Source organism: Ricinus communis, chromosome 1, assembly GCF_019578655.1.
Source record: "Ricinus communis isolate WT05 ecotype wild-type chromosome 1, ASM1957865v1, whole genome shotgun sequence".
In the NCBI taxonomy this organism is placed as follows: domain Eukaryota; kingdom Viridiplantae; phylum Streptophyta; class Magnoliopsida; order Malpighiales; family Euphorbiaceae; genus Ricinus; species Ricinus communis.
The window spans coordinates 1229868-1248691 of NC_063256.1; the positions used below are offsets into that span (position 1 = coordinate 1229868).

Genomic DNA, 18824 nt, shown 5'->3' on the forward strand with positions numbered 1-18824 from the left:
GTACCGTTGATATCAAATCTTTACACTTTTTTTTCTAAATGGTATCAAATTTTTAATTTGTTTTTTTTTTTTGTACTACTATTATTTCTGTATTTTTCGCCAGTACCAATGAGGAATCCGACACTTATTTGTTAATGTGGCTGTCGGATTTATAAGATACCACAGACCTGTTGCCACATATATTGCTGACTCATTTACTTTATCCTAGTCACCAATTAACATCTCAACTCTGTCTCCCATATCTAAACCCAAACCCATTTTGTTTTCTTGTATTTGTTTGCTCTTCTATTCAAACCCATCAATTGGTGTAAATAGTGTTTGTAATTTCAATTTCAGTTTCAAATCCAATCCAAACAAAGGCATTTTTACTTGGAACAAATCTCACAGGACCGTTATCAATTGGAAAAACGTGGGTGTTTTGGGTGCCAAAGACCCAGTTGCTACAGCTGTGTTGCTGGGTTGGCTAGGAGCGAAGCAGAAACATCTAAAGAAGTACGTTGAATGGTAGAACTCGAGAGGGATTCACGCTATTACTTTTGTTGTTGAAGTGGGTGAGTTGGATTTCCGTATTAATAATGACATGAGCTTCTTAGAAGGAAATAGCTACTTCAGCGATTCATTTGTGAAAATGTAGTTTAAAGCCTAATTTGCTTAAATTTTGGGCTACTCTTTTGAGTAATTACAAGCTGTTAGGTTATTTTAAAATCTAGCAAAATTTTATGAAGTTCAGTCGTTGGTTATCGTGGTTAGATTTTTTCTTTTTTAAGAGGGCGGTGATTTCAACATTTTCTAGTTTTAAGTATTAGAAAGCCCTGCTACTTATAAATAGGAGGTATATATATTCTTTGTAATCTTTTCAGATTCAGTTCCGCAAGATCTGCTTTCATGGAGTTCGTCTCCGCTGCATGATGCTAGCTCGTTAATTCATAACGATTTTCTGATTTTTCCAACTCTTGGTATCCGATGGCTGATTTTTTGACTCAAATTGGACCAAATGCTGATCAGTTCGTTAATTATTGTAAAATCTAGTTGTTTCCTTTCTTTTTGTTAGCTTTCGGCTAAATACAATTGCAGCAACTATATGAAATAAAACCTAACTTTTCGCTCATAGATAAAAACATTGCATTTCTATACATACACAAACTTGGTAATGGATCATTTTTCAGTGTTCAAAGAGATTAAACTAATGGAAGGAAACAAGCACGAAAAAATTTATACAGATGAAAACAGAGCTGCATAAAGAATAAATAAAAGCTGTGCCAAGCAAGAGCAGCCAGATTCCGCTTGTTGCATCCTATACCAGGCACAGGACTTGAAACCTTAGAAGCAACCGAGGAGTTTCTTTGGTGTTTGTCCAGTAGCACGGTATTTTGCAGCCATTTCCTCTGCCTTTAGCACTTCTTCACCTCGTTGGGCTTCAACCATTGCTCTCTTTTCTTCAGCCTGTTGATGATAATTTTGTTTTTTTTCTTTTTCGGTTGTTTGCAGATACAGATTGCTGACTAGGATAAAGTAAAGGAGTCAGCAACATATGTGACAACAGGTCTGTGATATTTTATAAATCCGTACCACATCAAAGTAAGATACAAAATAATAAAAGTGGTACCAAAAAGAAACAAATTGAAAATTTGGTACAATTTGAAAAAAAGTGTAAAAATTTGGTACCAGCAGTGCATTTAATCCCTTGATGTTATGATGTGGGTCCTAACTCTAATACTTATTTAATTCATGTTTAGACAACTCTAGACATTCAGTTATTTTTAATTTTTTATTTCGTCTAACAAATACTTTTTAACTCGATCTTTTGTAATAATGTATAATTTTTAAGATATAACTTATTAAAAAGAAGGATTAAATTATCAACATTTAAGTTTTCTTGGAAATTAAAGTTTTTAAATATATTTGCGGCCTTATTTATTTATTTATTTACTTTGGAGAAGGAATGAAATTGTAATCACAATTGTTAAGTTGCTGACAAATATAGAGGCGCATCCAGGAAAGCAAATCCAGTAGTCTTTCATGCGTGCATCTTTATTTCGACGTTAGACTTATCAGGCTAAACTAATCAGTAGAATATATAGGCAATCATTGTTTTGTTTAATACTGTGTCCAGATTGACTTTTTCCATGGCCGTCCACACCACCTGATCAGAAAAATCCAATATCCCGATGCAATGAAAACGAAAAATGCCGGCTGTGTTTACGAGATTTCAGTTCCGCTGGCTTCCATCAACCAAGACTTAGTTAAGCTTACGAAATGAAGAAAACCCCACATTATAAAACCTGAGATTGAGAGAGAGAGATCGTTCGTCTGGTCTTTTTTGTAGGCCCTTATGCCCCGACAGAATTATTGCAAGCTGACAAAAACAATCTAAAACAAACCCCCCATTACAGTACCGAGGCAATTATCACATTCATCCATTCAAATCTAGCATTTCTTCACTCACTTTTCTTGTATTAAGTAGCCTTATCACTAACAGTACACAGATAGGGATTATATGGATTGTTTCAGAACTTGCCTGATCCCTCTCCAAAGAAGAGCCAAAACCTTTCTGAAAGCCATGGACAACGCCAACAAATCCAAGAAAAATGAAGGCAAGAGATTGTCTTCCACTTTTGAGTTGTTAACTCCGTCTTTTGCAGCCATGGAAGTTCACAATCAGTTCAAACAAGTTTTCAAGCTTATCGACGCGAATGGGGATGGGAAGATATCATCCTGTGAGCTCAGTGAATTGCTTCTTTGTCTTGGCTTTGATAAATCAAAAGCCACTTCGGAAGCTGAAGGAATGGTGAGAGAAATGGATTGTAACGGAGATGGATTTGTAGACATGGACGAGTTTATCTATACTTTGAACGATGACGGGAAACTTCGTGGGGTTGGTGGGGATAACAAGAAAGATTATCTCATGGATGCATTTCTAATTTTTGATGCTGATAAGAATGGATTAATCTCCGCGGAAGAGTTGAAGAAGGTTCTAACTAACCTTGGATGTGATAACTGCAGCCTCAAAAAATGCAGGCGTATGATAAAAGGGGTTGATAAAGATGGCGATGGCTCTGTGAATTTTGAAGAATTTCGATCAATGATGACAAATACTTCAAGATTAGCCAATACCATGAAGTAAGCCGTGCATTTGTATTTCCTTGCTTCCTGATCGTACGTACGTTTTTAAGTGCATTCTAATGAAGTTTCTAATTCGTTCAAGGATTAGAAGCAGAAATCCAATATTACTTGAATATCAAAAAAATATGGATGAAGCAGGAAAGTTTTGCTCATTCCTTTGCAAGTGTTGTCAACTCTACTGTTTTATTAAGATATCATGATTATCTTCTATGCAAGTTGGGTTTCAAGCCTGATTAGTGCATATAATTGCTGAAAGTATTTCAGTTCAAGGTGTAGTTTTCTTGTGAAATGTTTAGTGCACGCAGTACATTCTGCTTCACTTATTATGGAATTTGTTTTCTAATTAAATCTGTAAGCAAACAATGCATTAATTGCATGCATCTGATGATTATTCTTTTTCACTTTTGAAATGGGTTGGGCCTGTCGAAATTGATACGGACAACACGGTGCATAAATTGGTACGACGTTCCTAGAAACATATAGATGATAAAAGACACGTTGGAATTGTACTCATTATTCATGGGGATGCAAGTTTTCTTTCCCTTGTTAAATTTGTTCCATTGATTTTTCCTTCTTTTTTTCTATAAAGATGGCTAGATAACGAAGTTCAATTATGGAAGTGTTTTTCGAAAGTCGGAATTAAAGAGGATCCGGAATATGCAGCCCAAAATGATTTTTTGGGATCCAAACTCCAGCCCAATTACTTCAAACCCAATAGCTTTCCCCCACCCTCATGCGAAATTAAGGGACGGCGTCGTTCGATCACAATCAAAACGACGGTCAATAAATCTTTTGTCGTTTTAGTGGAGGACAAGCCTCGGCAAATTCGTCAATTGTGTAAAAATTACCCTTTAGTTTCATTCTCTCTTTTTATATGTTATTTTCTAAAATACTCTTTGTAAAAGAATATCAATGGTGTTTGAGACAAGTCTGTTAACCCAAAAATTATTAGTAAATATATGCTAAATAAACTAAACATTTATGCTCTTTAATTATATAAAAAGATTAATGAATTATTTTGGGGAGGCATATCTCATTCCTTTAACTTAGTTTTTATATCCCAAGTTTTCTTGATTTTTTTTAATGAATTATTTTAAGAGTTTGTTTGGAATTGGCATACACTTTTCCATTGTTTAAGCAATGGACATATCCAGCACAATAATTTTGTTTTCTTTGCTCACATTATAATATTTCTTTTTTCTTTTTCTTTCTTTTTGAAAAAAGACTTCTATCAATTATCATGCCTTTCTGAAGATATTTACAAAGCCATATTTCTGATTGATATCTTTTAGATTGCAAACTATTCGTAGATATATAAAAGAAAAAGAATTGTCTCAAAGTCATCATTAGTTTAGCACATTGTCTTTTGGGCACAATTATTACAGCTATTTAAAAAAAAAAAAAAAATCTTTTTATTTAACTGTCAATATTACTTCCTCCGATTTTGATGTAAGTAATATATTCACATCCAACTTATAATAATGTTTCAGAAGTTTCCCTTGTATTAATAATCCATCAGCACTCCCAAATATGTAGGAAACATTGTTTTATAATCACGTACCCTCTTTTTATTAAAATATTTGAAAAAATAATAATCTCAACTATATATAATCAATTGTAGTTTGCTTGATTAATATATTTAGTCCATTTATGCTTACATTTGCTACATTAATGGTTAAACAGGATCCAAGATAAAAATTAGAAAACAAAAAAGAGTTTTTTTTTTTTTTTTTTTTAAAGAAAAAGGCACTGCCTAAATAAAGCTTTCCAACTAGAAATCAATTTTCTTTTCTTTGAAAACTCTATGCAAATTCACTTATCATGTCATTGCAGCATATTCGATCACCACACTAATTGATTAAGTTTTTCTTCTTTCTTCTTTATAGTTGTTTTACTTTGGAGGTTTTAAAACCTAGCTCCCTCCTGAAAAAGATAATCAAAGAGTATCTTTCTGATAATTAAAAGGAAAAAGAAAGAGAAAACTTTTCCTGGAAAATACCATGAGATTTAATCAATTAAAAAGGTTTTAATCCCTAGTTGATAATGGTTGCTCCAACAAAGAAATGCAACAAAGGAGTGCAAAGAATCAGTCATAGCGCAAAAGGATATAGGGAACAATTTAGGATTCACTAAAATATAATAAATCTAAACAGGCCTGCAACTTATATATATATTTTAAAGAAAAAAAGAAAAACAAACAAAGTGAAAAAGAAATCGTTGACATTAAGCTTCCCATTAGCAATTGCAATTTGAAAGAGAGATTAGGTCACATAAGCAGGTAAAGGGATGACAAAAATGATTCCAAAAACCAATCTCTATCATCAAATCACATGGGAACCTGATTGTTCGGTCGGCTGTTTAGTGTCTAAAATATTCTCAAGTACCCTATAGGATCATTAAACTAATTAAACAAGTTGATTAAATTAAAAGACCATTCAAAGCTTTCAATTGGGTCTTTCATGGAGGACAAGGAAATGGGTGCAACAATCTCTCAAGCCACTTTGAAATAGAAGTAAGTGGCTTGTCAAAGAGCGCGAACATGCAAAATTATACAAGATTCGAAGAGAGAGATTGATAGCTAGGTGACCTTCACATGGTGTGGGTGTTTAATCTTCTGTTCTTTCATGTGGTCCATTAGCTTTAACTTAATTATTGTTTAAGTTGGACAAGATAATGGGGTTTTTGAATTGTTTAATAAAAAGAAGAGTTGATTTAGATAAGCATTTACTACATATTTAATTATTTCTTGTTTGTTGTATTAGCACCAAGGCCATCAACACTTTCTTTCTCCCCTCTCTCTTTTGCAAATTTTGTTTCTTCTTAATTTGTAAAGGGAAGACTATGTCGTTCTTGAAGACTTAACTTTGATATGTTCAACATTTTGTGACCTTTTTTAAAAATTAAAATTTTCATATATAATTTAATAGTTTTGTTTCCAGCATCCCGTGAATTAAACGCTGTTCTGAACCTAATTAATTAAGCTTAAATTTTTTATAGAACCCGGAATCTTTGGCCATGGAATTAAAAACCCTATTATATTAATCTCTATGTTAATGTATTTAATTAAGTTGTCCTGGAAGGAAGTGAAATTCAAATAACAATCCACTATGCCATGGTTTTATTTATTTTCTCTCAGAAATATAAGAGTATTATATTATGCACAACCAAACCGATTTAATAATTTATAATTCTTTTTTGGAAAATTAGAAATTAAAGGGAAATTTCTCATCATATAAATAAACTAATACTAATTAGTAGTTTTTATGAAGAAAAAAAAGTCTAAGTAATAGTTGTATTAAATAAGAAGAAATTCACATAATACACTTAATTACCAAAATTTCCCATAATAAATAGTATAGCACATAACATCTTATATCCTAATTATTGAATACCAGCTTATATTAAGAGAATTTTTATTTTTCTAAAAGGGATTTGGCGAGATTAAACCTTGGTCTTGCAAGAAGATTTAGTTTCAAATATGTGAAAGGCAAAAGTAGTTTATTAATTATTACAGAATGTTCTGTAAACATATGTTTTCCTTTTATGAAGAGTACTGTATGAATCAATTGTGGAAAATAAGCCAAGAAACAGGTGGTGGCGGTGAAAGAAGAAAAAGAAAAGGTGAAAGAGAAGCGCAAAAGAAAAAGTGATAAGAAGTATATTAGATAGCAGACATTAAAGGAGAAGTGATGATATAAAGAGAAATGATAGATAGTAGTAGTAATTAGAAAAGTAGATACAAATGTGAGTGTTTGATGAAGAGGACATGAATTTCAGTACCTAGGACAGGATGAAAGAGAGGCAGTGGCGATGGTGGTGGGGGCAGGCGTTGACTGCTCAAGAAAACGATCGTTTTGTTTGTTGCATTACGCTCCTTTTTCTTGAAACTTTACTTTTGTTTTCTTGGTTATATATATATTTGTAGAGAGAGGTTGATTTATTAATGTTCTGTATAATCACTATGCTCTTTGAAATTATTATTAGGGCAGTTTTCTTGGCTTGTTTGTGGCATGAACAGTAGAGAGACCGAGAGGGGATCACGACGGACCATTTGTCCCGGTGATCATGATGGATCAGCTCTCAGTCTCTCTTTTAATTATATTCTCCTGATTCATCTAATCTCAGAACTCTTTCTCTTTAAAAAAGAAATTAAAAAGAAATTTACAAGCTTAATGCTTGTTTGAGCTTTCTATGTATGAGCATCCATAATCACTCCTCATATGCAAAAGATATATGTATGTGTATAAATATAAGGATGGATTATTTTTCCTTTTGAAGAAAAAGGAAAGAAGTAAATAATCTAACCCTAAAAGATTGCGAGGTTTAAATAACAAGAAGAGAGAGAGAGAGAGAGAGAGAGAGAGAGAGAGAGATGGAAATGGGAGAAAGGAAATGCATTGAATGCAATAAGCCGACATAGTGCATCAAATAGGCTCATGGGATTCAGGGCGTGGGCGTGGGCTGTGAGAGAGAGTCTGATATTTATGGGAATGGCAAATTGCAATACCAAATAAATTACCCGCAGAGACTGAAATTAAGAGAGAAGCATTCTCTAAACAAAGATTAAAAAAATACTAGAAACAAACAAACAAACAGAGTCTGATTCTTTCCAAAATTCACTGTCAGGTCAGGACTGAAGAGAGAGGGAGAGAGACCATTTTAATTAGAAAAAAAGAAAGAAATCAGCCTCTTATTCTGAATAATACTAGTAGCAATGAAATTGGGGTCGTGCTATACTTGTTGTTTTTGTAACGCTGCCTGTCAGTCAGTCTTTTGTAAATAATACTAGTAAAAGTGTCAGCACCACGCACGGTTTACATTTATTTGTCTCTCATTTAAGCCCACTCTCCCTGGTTTCTCCATTCAACAGCATTTATCACTTTGGACGATGCACTCGATACTTCTCCCTCCTTTCCTTCTTTCCATTTCCGATCTATGTATATGCTCTACCTATTAACTTAATGTCTATTTGCAAAATCAGGCCTTCCCTTTTATAACGAAAGTGTTTGATTTAGAAGTTTGATGCAATTGGTAGTTGTTTTTCATTGAATAGTTATATTAAAATATTTGGTAAAAACTTAAGAAACAACAACTGATAACTAATTTAATTCCAATCAACTGTTGATTCTATCATCTTTATTTTAAAAATTTTCTTATCAACTAATAGCTAATTTGATTTTTTTATTTATCTAGACACTATTATTCTTTTTAAAATTTATTAATAATAACTTATTTTAAATTGATATCATATAATTAAAATTCTAAGTTATTTTTATTAATTTGTATCATTAAATATAATATTAATAAAATAAATTATATTTAAAAATAAATTATACCTTTATTAGTCATTTAACATACTAACAGCAACCGCTGATAAAATTCTATTACATAATTTAATTTATCAATCATTAGTTATTAACTATCAGTCACCAGTTGTATGCATTAATCAGTTGTACTAAACAGGTCCAAAATTTGTCTAATACTAGAAGTAAAAGGTCTTTATATAAAGATGCATAGGTTAGACCTTTTCACTTACTATCATGGCATTTCAATTTCCAGTTAGAAAAATTTATTATTCAGCCCCATCTGAAAACTAGACAAGCCAAACTAATTTCCTATAAATATAAATAAATATGCTAAATCAATCTATAATTTATATATAATTATTCATTTAAAAAATTTATTTAGGTCCGTTATATTTTTCTATTCATAGACGAGATTAATAAATGATTGACATGTTTATTAGTTTTAAATAATGATGTATATGTAAATCATCTAATATCAAAGTTTACAACGCTTACATATATGTGCCGCTTTCCCATTAATTATGATGTATACACAAAATATATATAATTTTAGTTAATAGACTATATGTTAATATCCAATATCAAATATAAAACACTGTTATATACATGTCATTTTTTTATTTATTGTAGTATATACTTTAAATTTAAATAAAATAAATTCTAGAAATAATTCAGTTTTGAAAAGTATTATTTTTTGTAAAATATAAATAATTGATAATTTTTTAATAAAAACTTATAAAAAAGAAATCAACTACATCATTTATACCCAACAGTAATATTCTCAAACCAATTATAAACAATTAATATGGCAATAAAATTAACCACGTTTTACGGGATCATGTCTGGATTTGTATTTTAGGCTATGTCCTAAACACATTTAAACAATATGGGTCAGTGAGTTATTACTTTCGTCCCCCGATTTACTCTTTTTTCTTTTCGCTCTCCTTTTATCTCCTTTTCTTTTTTTTTTTTTGGAAAAACGGCCGCGTGATCTTCCATTAATATTACCTCAGCCGCAAAGGACAAAAAGATTGTAGTTTTTAATCGTCAATTGATATTATGAAAAATGGTAAGCTTTTGAACCGTTACTGAATCAATGGCATTCATGTTCAGACATATAACAGTCATTCAATTAACTGTTTTCCTGAGCTAAGCTATAAATCCATCCGATTATTTCTAAATTCAGCGTGCTATTTTTATTTATATTTGATGATAACACAATATATTAAAAACTGATTGAATTATTATTTTATTTTACATGATATTAGGACTATGCCAGATTAATCGTATCCGGAAAGGAAATAGAACATTGTTTTGAAGAAGAAGAAGAAGAAACAGGAAAGCACAGAAAGATGACTTTGGATTGAAGGTGTTTCAAAACTGTACTTGAATTGAAAGCAAGCTAAAAATGGGAGAGATGACAGAAAAGAGATGAATAATAATGGTTCATGAAAGAGGACAGACAGGGTATATTCCGTAGCTGTGGAAATGCACGTGCGCATGAGTCGGACTGGGGACAAAATCCAACGGTGCCCTGACGTCCCATTATAAAGGGAAAAGTCAAGAAAAAGTTCATCTGGTTTCACTCTCTCTCTCTCTCATTTTTCTTTAATTTTTTCCTTTTTTACAGTTCCAGATATTTATCTTTTTAGAATTTTACTACTTTTATCAATTTTATTTATGATTTCCTGGTCTTGTTGTTTGGTTCCCGGGAAATTAAAGCAAACAAAGAGAATGCAAGTTTGATGGTTTATTTTTAAATAAAATATTTCTATTAAAGTAAAATTCGAGTCATAGTAAATTTAAAATGATTTTTAATTAGTCAAATAGACACGTCATTACTACATAATCATCGATTAGCTAATATTTGTGATATATAAGAGTGATCATGTTTTGATTAATCGAGCCGATAAATAATTCTATACACCGATTAATTATAGAAGTGAGTAAAATTTTGAACAACCAAAAAAAGAAAAGCGCATTGGTGTTCAATTCAGTTTTTTTTTTTTCTGATAAATACGGTTTATTTACTAATGATAGTTACCATTTGACCAATTTGTTTACTAATTTGTTTAATTTGATTTATTTTTATACTCACTTGATTATTATTGCATATATGAAATTATATATATATCATTGTATTACTATTTATTAATATAGTTAAAAGAATATTAACTTTTAAAGTGTGATACACGTATGAATTTAATTATAAAAATTATGAATTAAAATATTTTAATTATTTCTCAATATTAAAAATTCTAAACAAGCTTATAAGATGGATTGACAATTTTTATTTGATTTAATTAATTTTAATTTATTGATTGATGTAGTGAAATTTTTTATCAGGTGCTAAATATCAAAAATAGTAACTCAGTAACTATCCAATTATAAAAGAAAAAGGAAAAAAAGAAGTCAGTTGTTAAATAAAAAAAGTGAGTTTTTAAGTATGTTTTGTACTTTTCCTTACTAGAGATGTTGCTGACCCCATTCTCTTGACCACATCTCTCTTACCTTCTCTGCGACCAACGGCTGTGATCTTTAATTTCCTTGCCCAATTTGTGGGAATTTCTTACAGACTGTAGCTGTATGTAATCTTTATAAAAATTGTGTATTATACTATTACCATGAGATTTGACTTAATATGTATAATGAGAATCAGCACGTTTTGATTATTGAAAACAAACAGAATCAATGCTTAGATGTAAATTGAAAATTAACTTGAAAAGAAGTTTTCGAGTATATGTAGGCTATAATCAAACAGAGATTTTATGTAAAGATAAAACAGTTTTAACTGAGAGTGTTGAGAAAAATGAGAAATATAATAAAAATATAAAAAATTATTGAATAGGAATGTAAAAATAAAATATCGTGAATTTGACATAATTTAAATTATTGAAAACTAAACTAAAATAATTATTACATAATTTAAATTAAAGTAAAATGACTTTCGTGAAGTAAATTTAAATTAAATAACCACTATGTAATTAATTAAAATTAATCGATTTTTATGAAACAAATTAATATTAAGTGACCAAATTGAAACTAAGTACATTTTAGGTGAGCACTAGTATAGTTATTCTCTTAGTAATAGATTTTAAAGTAAAAGTTGTATGTAGCTGATTTACTAGATTCATAAAAAATTATCTTGAAAAGAGCTTTTTGGTAGTATATAAATTGAGTGAGCACAAAATAGATTAATGAGTTTGAACTCAGCTTTATTAAATTTAGTAGAAATTTAAATTTGATTTGAACTCTTATATTTAAAATTGAGTTTAATTTTTTTTTTAAATTATTAAATATGCATACCTCGAGCTCGTTAAATTTTTTTAATTATCATCTATGAATATATGCACATTATATAGATAATAATATATACAAATAATATGTAATAAGTTAAATTTAAAATCAAGCTTGAATTAATAAATAAAAATAAAAATATGTTTATGAGCTTTTTATACGAACTAAATCTAAATTTTAACTTATAAACTTATTTGCAGATTATTTAATAACTAGATTTGAATTAGATTTAAAATGAAATTGAATTTTGCTGAATTAGTTTAATAAATTATTATAAAGCGTAATCTTAAATAAATGACAAGACCCTTTGATTTATTTACTGTTGTAAACAAGGAGGCGGCTGGAGCAGTAATGATATTGCATTATTGCATTTAATACTTAACAACAAACTCCTGAATATTTGAACAAATAAGGCCATGGGTTTCTCATATGGGAATGCTTCCTGAATAATTCCCACCGTAAATGTATTTAATGCTATATATGTATATTAAATAAACCCATAATTTAATGTTGCACATTATTGTGTTCTTTTTTATTATTATTAATAATATCGATTAAAAATATAACCTACTCAAAACACTTACTCTACAGTTGATGTCGGATCTTAAAAGCCTATTCCATTCCCCGATTCCCTTCAATCAAAGTAGAGGAGAGTTCAATTGCAGAGATAAAAAGAAATTGCATATTAACGCTCCTTAATTATAGAATACTAGTGCTTTTTATTTTTAAAGTTAGCAAGAATAGAACATAACTCATGGAATCTGGTAGAGCATTATAAATCTTGGTTGGCCAACTGATTTCCCTCCTGGAACAGATTGCATTTGACCTTGTGATTCCCTTTTCAGCAGTTAAAACACTGGCTAGCTTAGGATCCGCCTCTCGCACAATCTTCAGATAACCATGACTTCAAGCTATAAATCATTTGTGTAAAGCAGTCCAAATTCACACCACCCTTATTTACATTGAAGCACGTGTCAGTGTTATATTAATTCATCACTTCTAAATTTGAGATTTTTATTTAATAGTTAAATTGAAATTAGATAAACCTCCGAATGATTTTAAATCTGATACTTTTCCATCTGTAATCTTTTTGTTCAATTATAATTGTGTGAAAGAAATTATTAATTAGTTAAATCTCTTCCTTTTGGAGCTTTCAACGGCGAAAGGGATCCGCCGAGTGAAAAGAAAAGGTTGCAGTGGGTTTTATGGTTGTCGGATTCATGTAGCGGGGCGACTTGGTAGTGAAGTGGATCCCGAGTTGTATAAGAGAATAGGAAAGGAGGGGCCAGGAAGAGAGGGAATTAGGGATGAGGCACGTCTCATGATCAGCAAAAATGTTTGAAAAGTGGACCCCATCACAGCATACACATCAACATCAATGAATTTGCATTCCTAGAATCGAGAGTCGCCCTTAAGACACGCACTGACTTCCCCCTGACCCATTTTGTTCGGGTGGGTCCTTCCCCAATTTCCCATGACCCACCACATGGACCACCCGTTCCATATTGAATCACCCCTCTTCTTTCCACCAATTTACTACAGTGCCATTCCTCACTCCCTTGCATCTGGCCGTTCTTTTTTTCCATTCTTATGACCGGATAGACAGTAAAACATGACATAATAACCGCTAGTGCAACAGTTATGAGGAAGGACAGAACCCCCTCTTCCTCTTCCCTTTTCTTTTTGTCTTTTCCCTGTGCAGAAGAGAAATGATGCAGTAAATAATAAAAAATTCAATCATTATATACCAAAAAATGAAGCGATAAATTTGGTAGCACAAGTAGCATTAAACAGAATCATTATATTAATAAAAAAAAATGGCTTTTGAATAATATTATTCAGAAATTTATCTACCTAATTAATTTTATTAATAATAATAAATTGATATATAGTTCATACTGTGATATTAGCTATAATTTGACATTTTAATAAAAAGATAATATAGGAAATCAATTATAAAAACATAATTTTCTAGTTGTTAGTCGAATATTATTCACTTTTTCTCGTATATATTAGTTTTATACAGAATTGTTATTTTACCTTAGGTGCTAACATAATATATCTTATAATCTATTTGACTCTTTCTTCTTTCAGCTAGTTTTTTGAATTCAATTTTTAGTTGCATTATAATAAATTAAAGTTTGTCCACAGAGGAAATGCCACAAGAGCATTTAAGTTAGTGTATTTTTTTGGTATTAGATAATTGATATATATTTTATTTAAAAAATTTTATTTAAAGTTAGTGTATGTTCTATTTATAAAACAAACCAATAGATGATTGATACAGATAGATAAAATATATATAAATCATTCAATATTAAAATATAAAACACTCACACATGTATATTATTTTTTTATTTATTGTATATACCAAGTTTAGATAGATATTTTTAACTTTATTATTTAAATAAATAACTATCTATCAATCATCTATCCGTATATGCTAGAATTAGCTGAAAATTTTATGATTAAAATTAAGTTTGTTTTATGTCGTGAGATATTGGAATGAACAAGTGTAACGGCTGAATGTGATGGGAAAAAGTTGTTGCCTTGTTTAGCAATTTACAGAGGTTTGGAGTATTCAGTTTCAGTTAAGTCAACAAACATCATTACACATGATATAATGGTTAACTGGACAATTGAAAACTTAAAAAGGAGACCAGGGCTTTCACCTTTAAAAAGTGTTTTGTTATATTTATAGAACCAAGAATTAATGCTTCAAGTAGATAGTACATGGTTAGAGTTTTTACAATGAAGCTGCAGAAGTGAATAAACAAGCTGATAGTAGTAGAGTAGACTGCAGCAGCAGTATAGAGGGAGAAAGAAGCAAAAGAAGGAAAGGAAATGAAGGACAAAATGATCTTATAGAGGCAGGCTTTTAGGACATGAGATGGGAGAGAAAGGAAGAACATGGGGCACTGTTTTCTGGGGCCCAAACACCCCCTAATCCTATGGTGTGACTGTGAGTGAGGGAGAGACAAGAGAGAGAGAGAGAGAGAGAGAGAGAGAGAGAGAGAGGGAAAAGAAAAGAAAAGAAAAGAAAAAAAAAGGACCCACACACCGCCCATGCGCACGCTGTCTTACCAAAACTAAACCCATCCATCATCGACCCGATACCCTTGACCTAACCCTAACCCAACAGCACTATTACCCCCAAAAGGCCACAAATTATATATTAAAAATATTACCCAAACAACATCTCCTTTTTTTTTTATCTTTCTTTTTCTCTATTATCTCTCTCCCCTTCTCTCCTTCATTTCTCCCAAACCTTTAACCAACAAAACTCATCATCTTCATATCCCAGAAGAATACTTGAAAAAAAAATAGCCCTATGATGAAAAATCAAAACTTTTCACTTGCATGAAAAGGGTAAAGAGAAGAAAGATGGGCATGATTCACTTCTTGCAGCTGAAAATTTGGTTGCTGATGCTTAAAAGTCTCTCGCTTTCTCTATTATCTTATGAGGCTCAGTAGCATTCGATCTATCAAAACACCGCCTCCAGAAATAGCAAAGAAAAAGAAAGAAATAATAGCCCGAGAATCTGTGTCTCTATCTCAAGTTAGTTGGGTTTTGAAGGTAATTAGGGTAAGGAAATCTAATGGATCCAGTAGCAGCACATGGGCGTCCACTTCCGCCTCCTTTCCATACAAGAGATCTTCATTTACATCCGCACCATCAATTTCAACATCACCACCACCAACAACAACAGCAACAAAACTCCGAAGATGAACAAACAGGTAACGGTAGCATAAACCGTGGTCAAAAGCGAGAACACGATGAGATCACAACTCCAGAAGGCAAAGAATTAGTCCCAACAACTGGTGGTGGAGATGGAGAGATGACAAGAAGGCCTAGAGGAAGACCTGCCGGGTCAAAGAACAAGCCCAAACCACCTATCATAATCACAAGAGATAGCGCAAATGCCCTTCGATCTCATGTAATGGAAATCGCAAATGGTAGCGATATTATGGAAAGCGTATCGACTTTTGCAAGAAGAAGGCAAAGAGGAGTTTGCATTTTAAGTGGAACTGGTACTGTAACTAATGTTACTCTTAGACAACCAGCTTCACCTGGAGCAGTTGTTACTTTACATGGAAGATTTGAGATTTTATCGCTGTCAGGGTCGTTCTTGCCACCTCCAGCACCACCGGCTGCATCTGGATTGACTATATATTTAGCGGGTGGTCAAGGCCAAGTAGTTGGAGGCAGCGTTGTGGGTCCTCTTTTAGCATCCGGTCCGGTGGTGATTATGGCAGCTTCTTTTGGTAATGCGGCTTATGAAAGGTTGCCTTTGGAGGAGGATGATGGACAAGTGCCGGTGCCTGGAAGTGGGCCTTTAGACTCGCCTGGAGTTGTGGGACAAACGCAGCCGCAGCAACTAATGCAAGATCCAAACCCACCTCTATTCCAAGGATTGCCTCCTAATCTACTTAATTCAGTTCAACTTCCAGCTGAGGCTTATTGGGGCGCAGCTCGCCCTCCTTTTTAGTAACATCAAAAAGATTACTGTTGCTTTTTTTTTTTTTGGGTCTTTTGTTTCTCTTGACTTCTTAATCATCAATCTTCATTCTTCTTCTCCTTCCTTTAAGCGTTAGGGTATCTTTTTTTTTTTTTTTTTCTAAGATGGTGATGATCATCTCGTGGTATTCATATCTGCCTTTAATTGAAGAAGGATGTACAAATTTTATGATTTCTTTTTTTTTTTCTTGTGGGTTTGTTCTATCCTTTTGATTTAACTTGAAGATGAAGCAGCAGTTAGCAACAGAAGATGGGCTTTCAATTCTTTTCTTTTCTCTACTCATTCTCATCAGTTTCAGTTCTGATAACTTGCCTGATAATTAATCATATCCTTTCTTTGCTGAAAAATGAGAACAAGAAGTAGATTTACTATGTATGGTTTTTCTCCCTTTCCTTTATTCATTTATTTTTCTTATATTTTTTTATAAGAATAATAACTGTGAATTTCAGATTCTGTTACATGATCCAAACCCCTATATATTCTCTCTCTCTCTCTCTCTCTCTTTTTCTTTTTTCTTTTTTTTTTTAAAATAAAAATCAAGAAAGAGATATTGAAGTTTTGGGTTCTCTAGGATTATGTATTTTTTAAAGTTCTCATAATAATTTGTTTATTCTATTTTGTTTACCCTTAGACATTATAACTCTCTATCTTTTCTGCCATTACCTGCTGTCTTTCCCTCTCCTTGTTTCTACTCTACACAAACTGTTATTATTATTGTGAAATTGTTCATTAATTAGTATGATATCTTAAGGAAAGGAAATCTTTTTTTTAGAAAAAAAATTAATGTAGTACCACTAATAGAGGGTTGGTGGGTGAGAAGTGGCGAATCATCAATTAAAGAAAGTGAAGAGATGGGGAAGTTATGGGCTTAGGGTTCAGCTGTTTGTTTGTTTGTTGATTTATGAATTAAATTCTGACTGGTTTAGGGTTTTATTGAACATTATGGAAGCTCTGCAGAGAGATGAATATTGGGTACTGGGGTTTACACGTGCGCTGCTCTGGACAAGCTCCTTTTCGAGGCAAACTTACATTTCCATATAAAGAAGGCAACAGCAGCAACAAGAACCAGGACAGACAGACCTCCTGATCAAGTTTAGAGTTTCTCTCTCCTTCTCTCTCTCTCTCTCTATATATATATTTCTCTCTCCATAGAAGTGGAGAATGGGAGTGAATCAAGAACTGCAAGGTAAGCAATTTAGAAAGAAGAAAGAAAATAAATTGACTGTCTCGAAACTTCCTTTTCTTTTTTTTGAAACCCTAGCTAGCCATTTTTCTTTGCACGTACATATGACACTTTACTGGCTGGCAAGCTAAGTATATATTAGCATTTCCTTCAAATTGTCTGTCGAGTTTTTAGCCATTTTTGGATTGCGATATCTGATCTTTCTTGTTGTTCAGAGTTTTTCTTTATAATGATCAGTAACAGTAGTACTAGTAGATTGCTTATTTAATATAACCTTTTCTTGTCTGTAGTGAATATTCTTCATTACTGTAGAGATTTTATGTCATTTACTGCTCCATGTCGTCTTCTCTCTTAGGATTCATTACACTAGCTGGCATTTTCTCTTAGCCAAAAGCTCATTGATGTTTTCAAAGAAAAGGCTATTTCTTTAACCTTTTCTTTATATATTTAATCTCAAACGATCATCTTCTGATTTTCATTTTGGTCTGTCTTTCAACGCTCAATCTTCCATCTTAATTATATTTCACCAGTATTGTTTGTCATCATGATCTTGCTACAAAATTAAATCATTTTGTTATTATTATTATTACCCTTAGCAAGAAAACTTTAATTACATGTACAATTTGTTTGTTTGATTAGCTCATTAATTCCCCTTTTTCTTTTCTTTTTTGGTTAGGTTATTTCATAATTTCTATAACATCTTTTCTTACTATATATTCGTGCACTGTTAAGATGTGAAAGGTTTAAATTTCTGAAAGTAGAATGATAATAATAATAATTATAAATATTAATAATGTCACCTAGATTTTGTACAAAGTTGGAGGTGATTATTAGGTGGACCATACCTATTGTACTTTGTGAAAATGCTATTCTGGTTCTTCATGATTAACACATCTTGATTCTTTGAACTACTCTTCAATGATTAAATGCAACTATAAAATATTAGGACTCCATTCTTATTATGTTTGCCTTTTGCTTGCTCGCTTTTTTCATTTTTTTTTTCACTCTAGCGGTTGCTAACATATGTTATGAGAGAAAGAGCTGCCAAAGTGATGTCTTTATGGCAATCCCCACCTCGAAGTGTTCTCTGAATTATATCAAACTTTGAAAAGAAAAAAGAAATTTGGCTTCTTTCATCACTTTTTATCTGTAACCCTTTCCATCTTCTGGATCTGCATATGGACATGGTTGAGTGCTTAGAAATTAAGATGTCCCACCAACCCCATAGAAGTGTTTGTTGAGACAGCCCCTGACTCTTTCATTTACTAGGATTTTTAATAGGGACCCTTTTCTCTTGAGTTCTTTTTCTTCTTCTTGTTTTTTTTTTTTTTTTTTCAGAAAAAAACCTATAAATCAAATGTCACGTCTTGTATATATTGATCAACTTCTAAATCA

The 18824-nt window shown here is 31.8% G+C and overlaps 2 protein-coding genes across 2 annotated transcripts; both read left to right on the forward strand.

Moving 5' to 3' along the window:
• The first annotated feature begins 2407 nt into the window (after nucleotides 1–2407).
• Nucleotides 2408–3446, forward strand: LOC8270651 (probable calcium-binding protein CML18). Its single transcript, XM_002511687.4, has one exon. The coding sequence runs from the start codon at nucleotides 2498–2500 to the stop codon at nucleotides 3122–3124; it is 627 nt and encodes a 208-aa protein (XP_002511733.2). The 5' UTR covers nucleotides 2408–2497; the 3' UTR covers nucleotides 3125–3446.
• Nucleotides 3447–14936: 11490 nt separating this feature from the next.
• Nucleotides 14937–16494, forward strand: LOC8270652 (AT-hook motif nuclear-localized protein 22). Its single transcript, XM_002511688.4, has one exon. The coding sequence runs from the start codon at nucleotides 15326–15328 to the stop codon at nucleotides 16214–16216; it is 891 nt and encodes a 296-aa protein (XP_002511734.2). The 5' UTR covers nucleotides 14937–15325; the 3' UTR covers nucleotides 16217–16494.
• Nucleotides 16495–18824: the final 2330 nt, after the last annotated feature.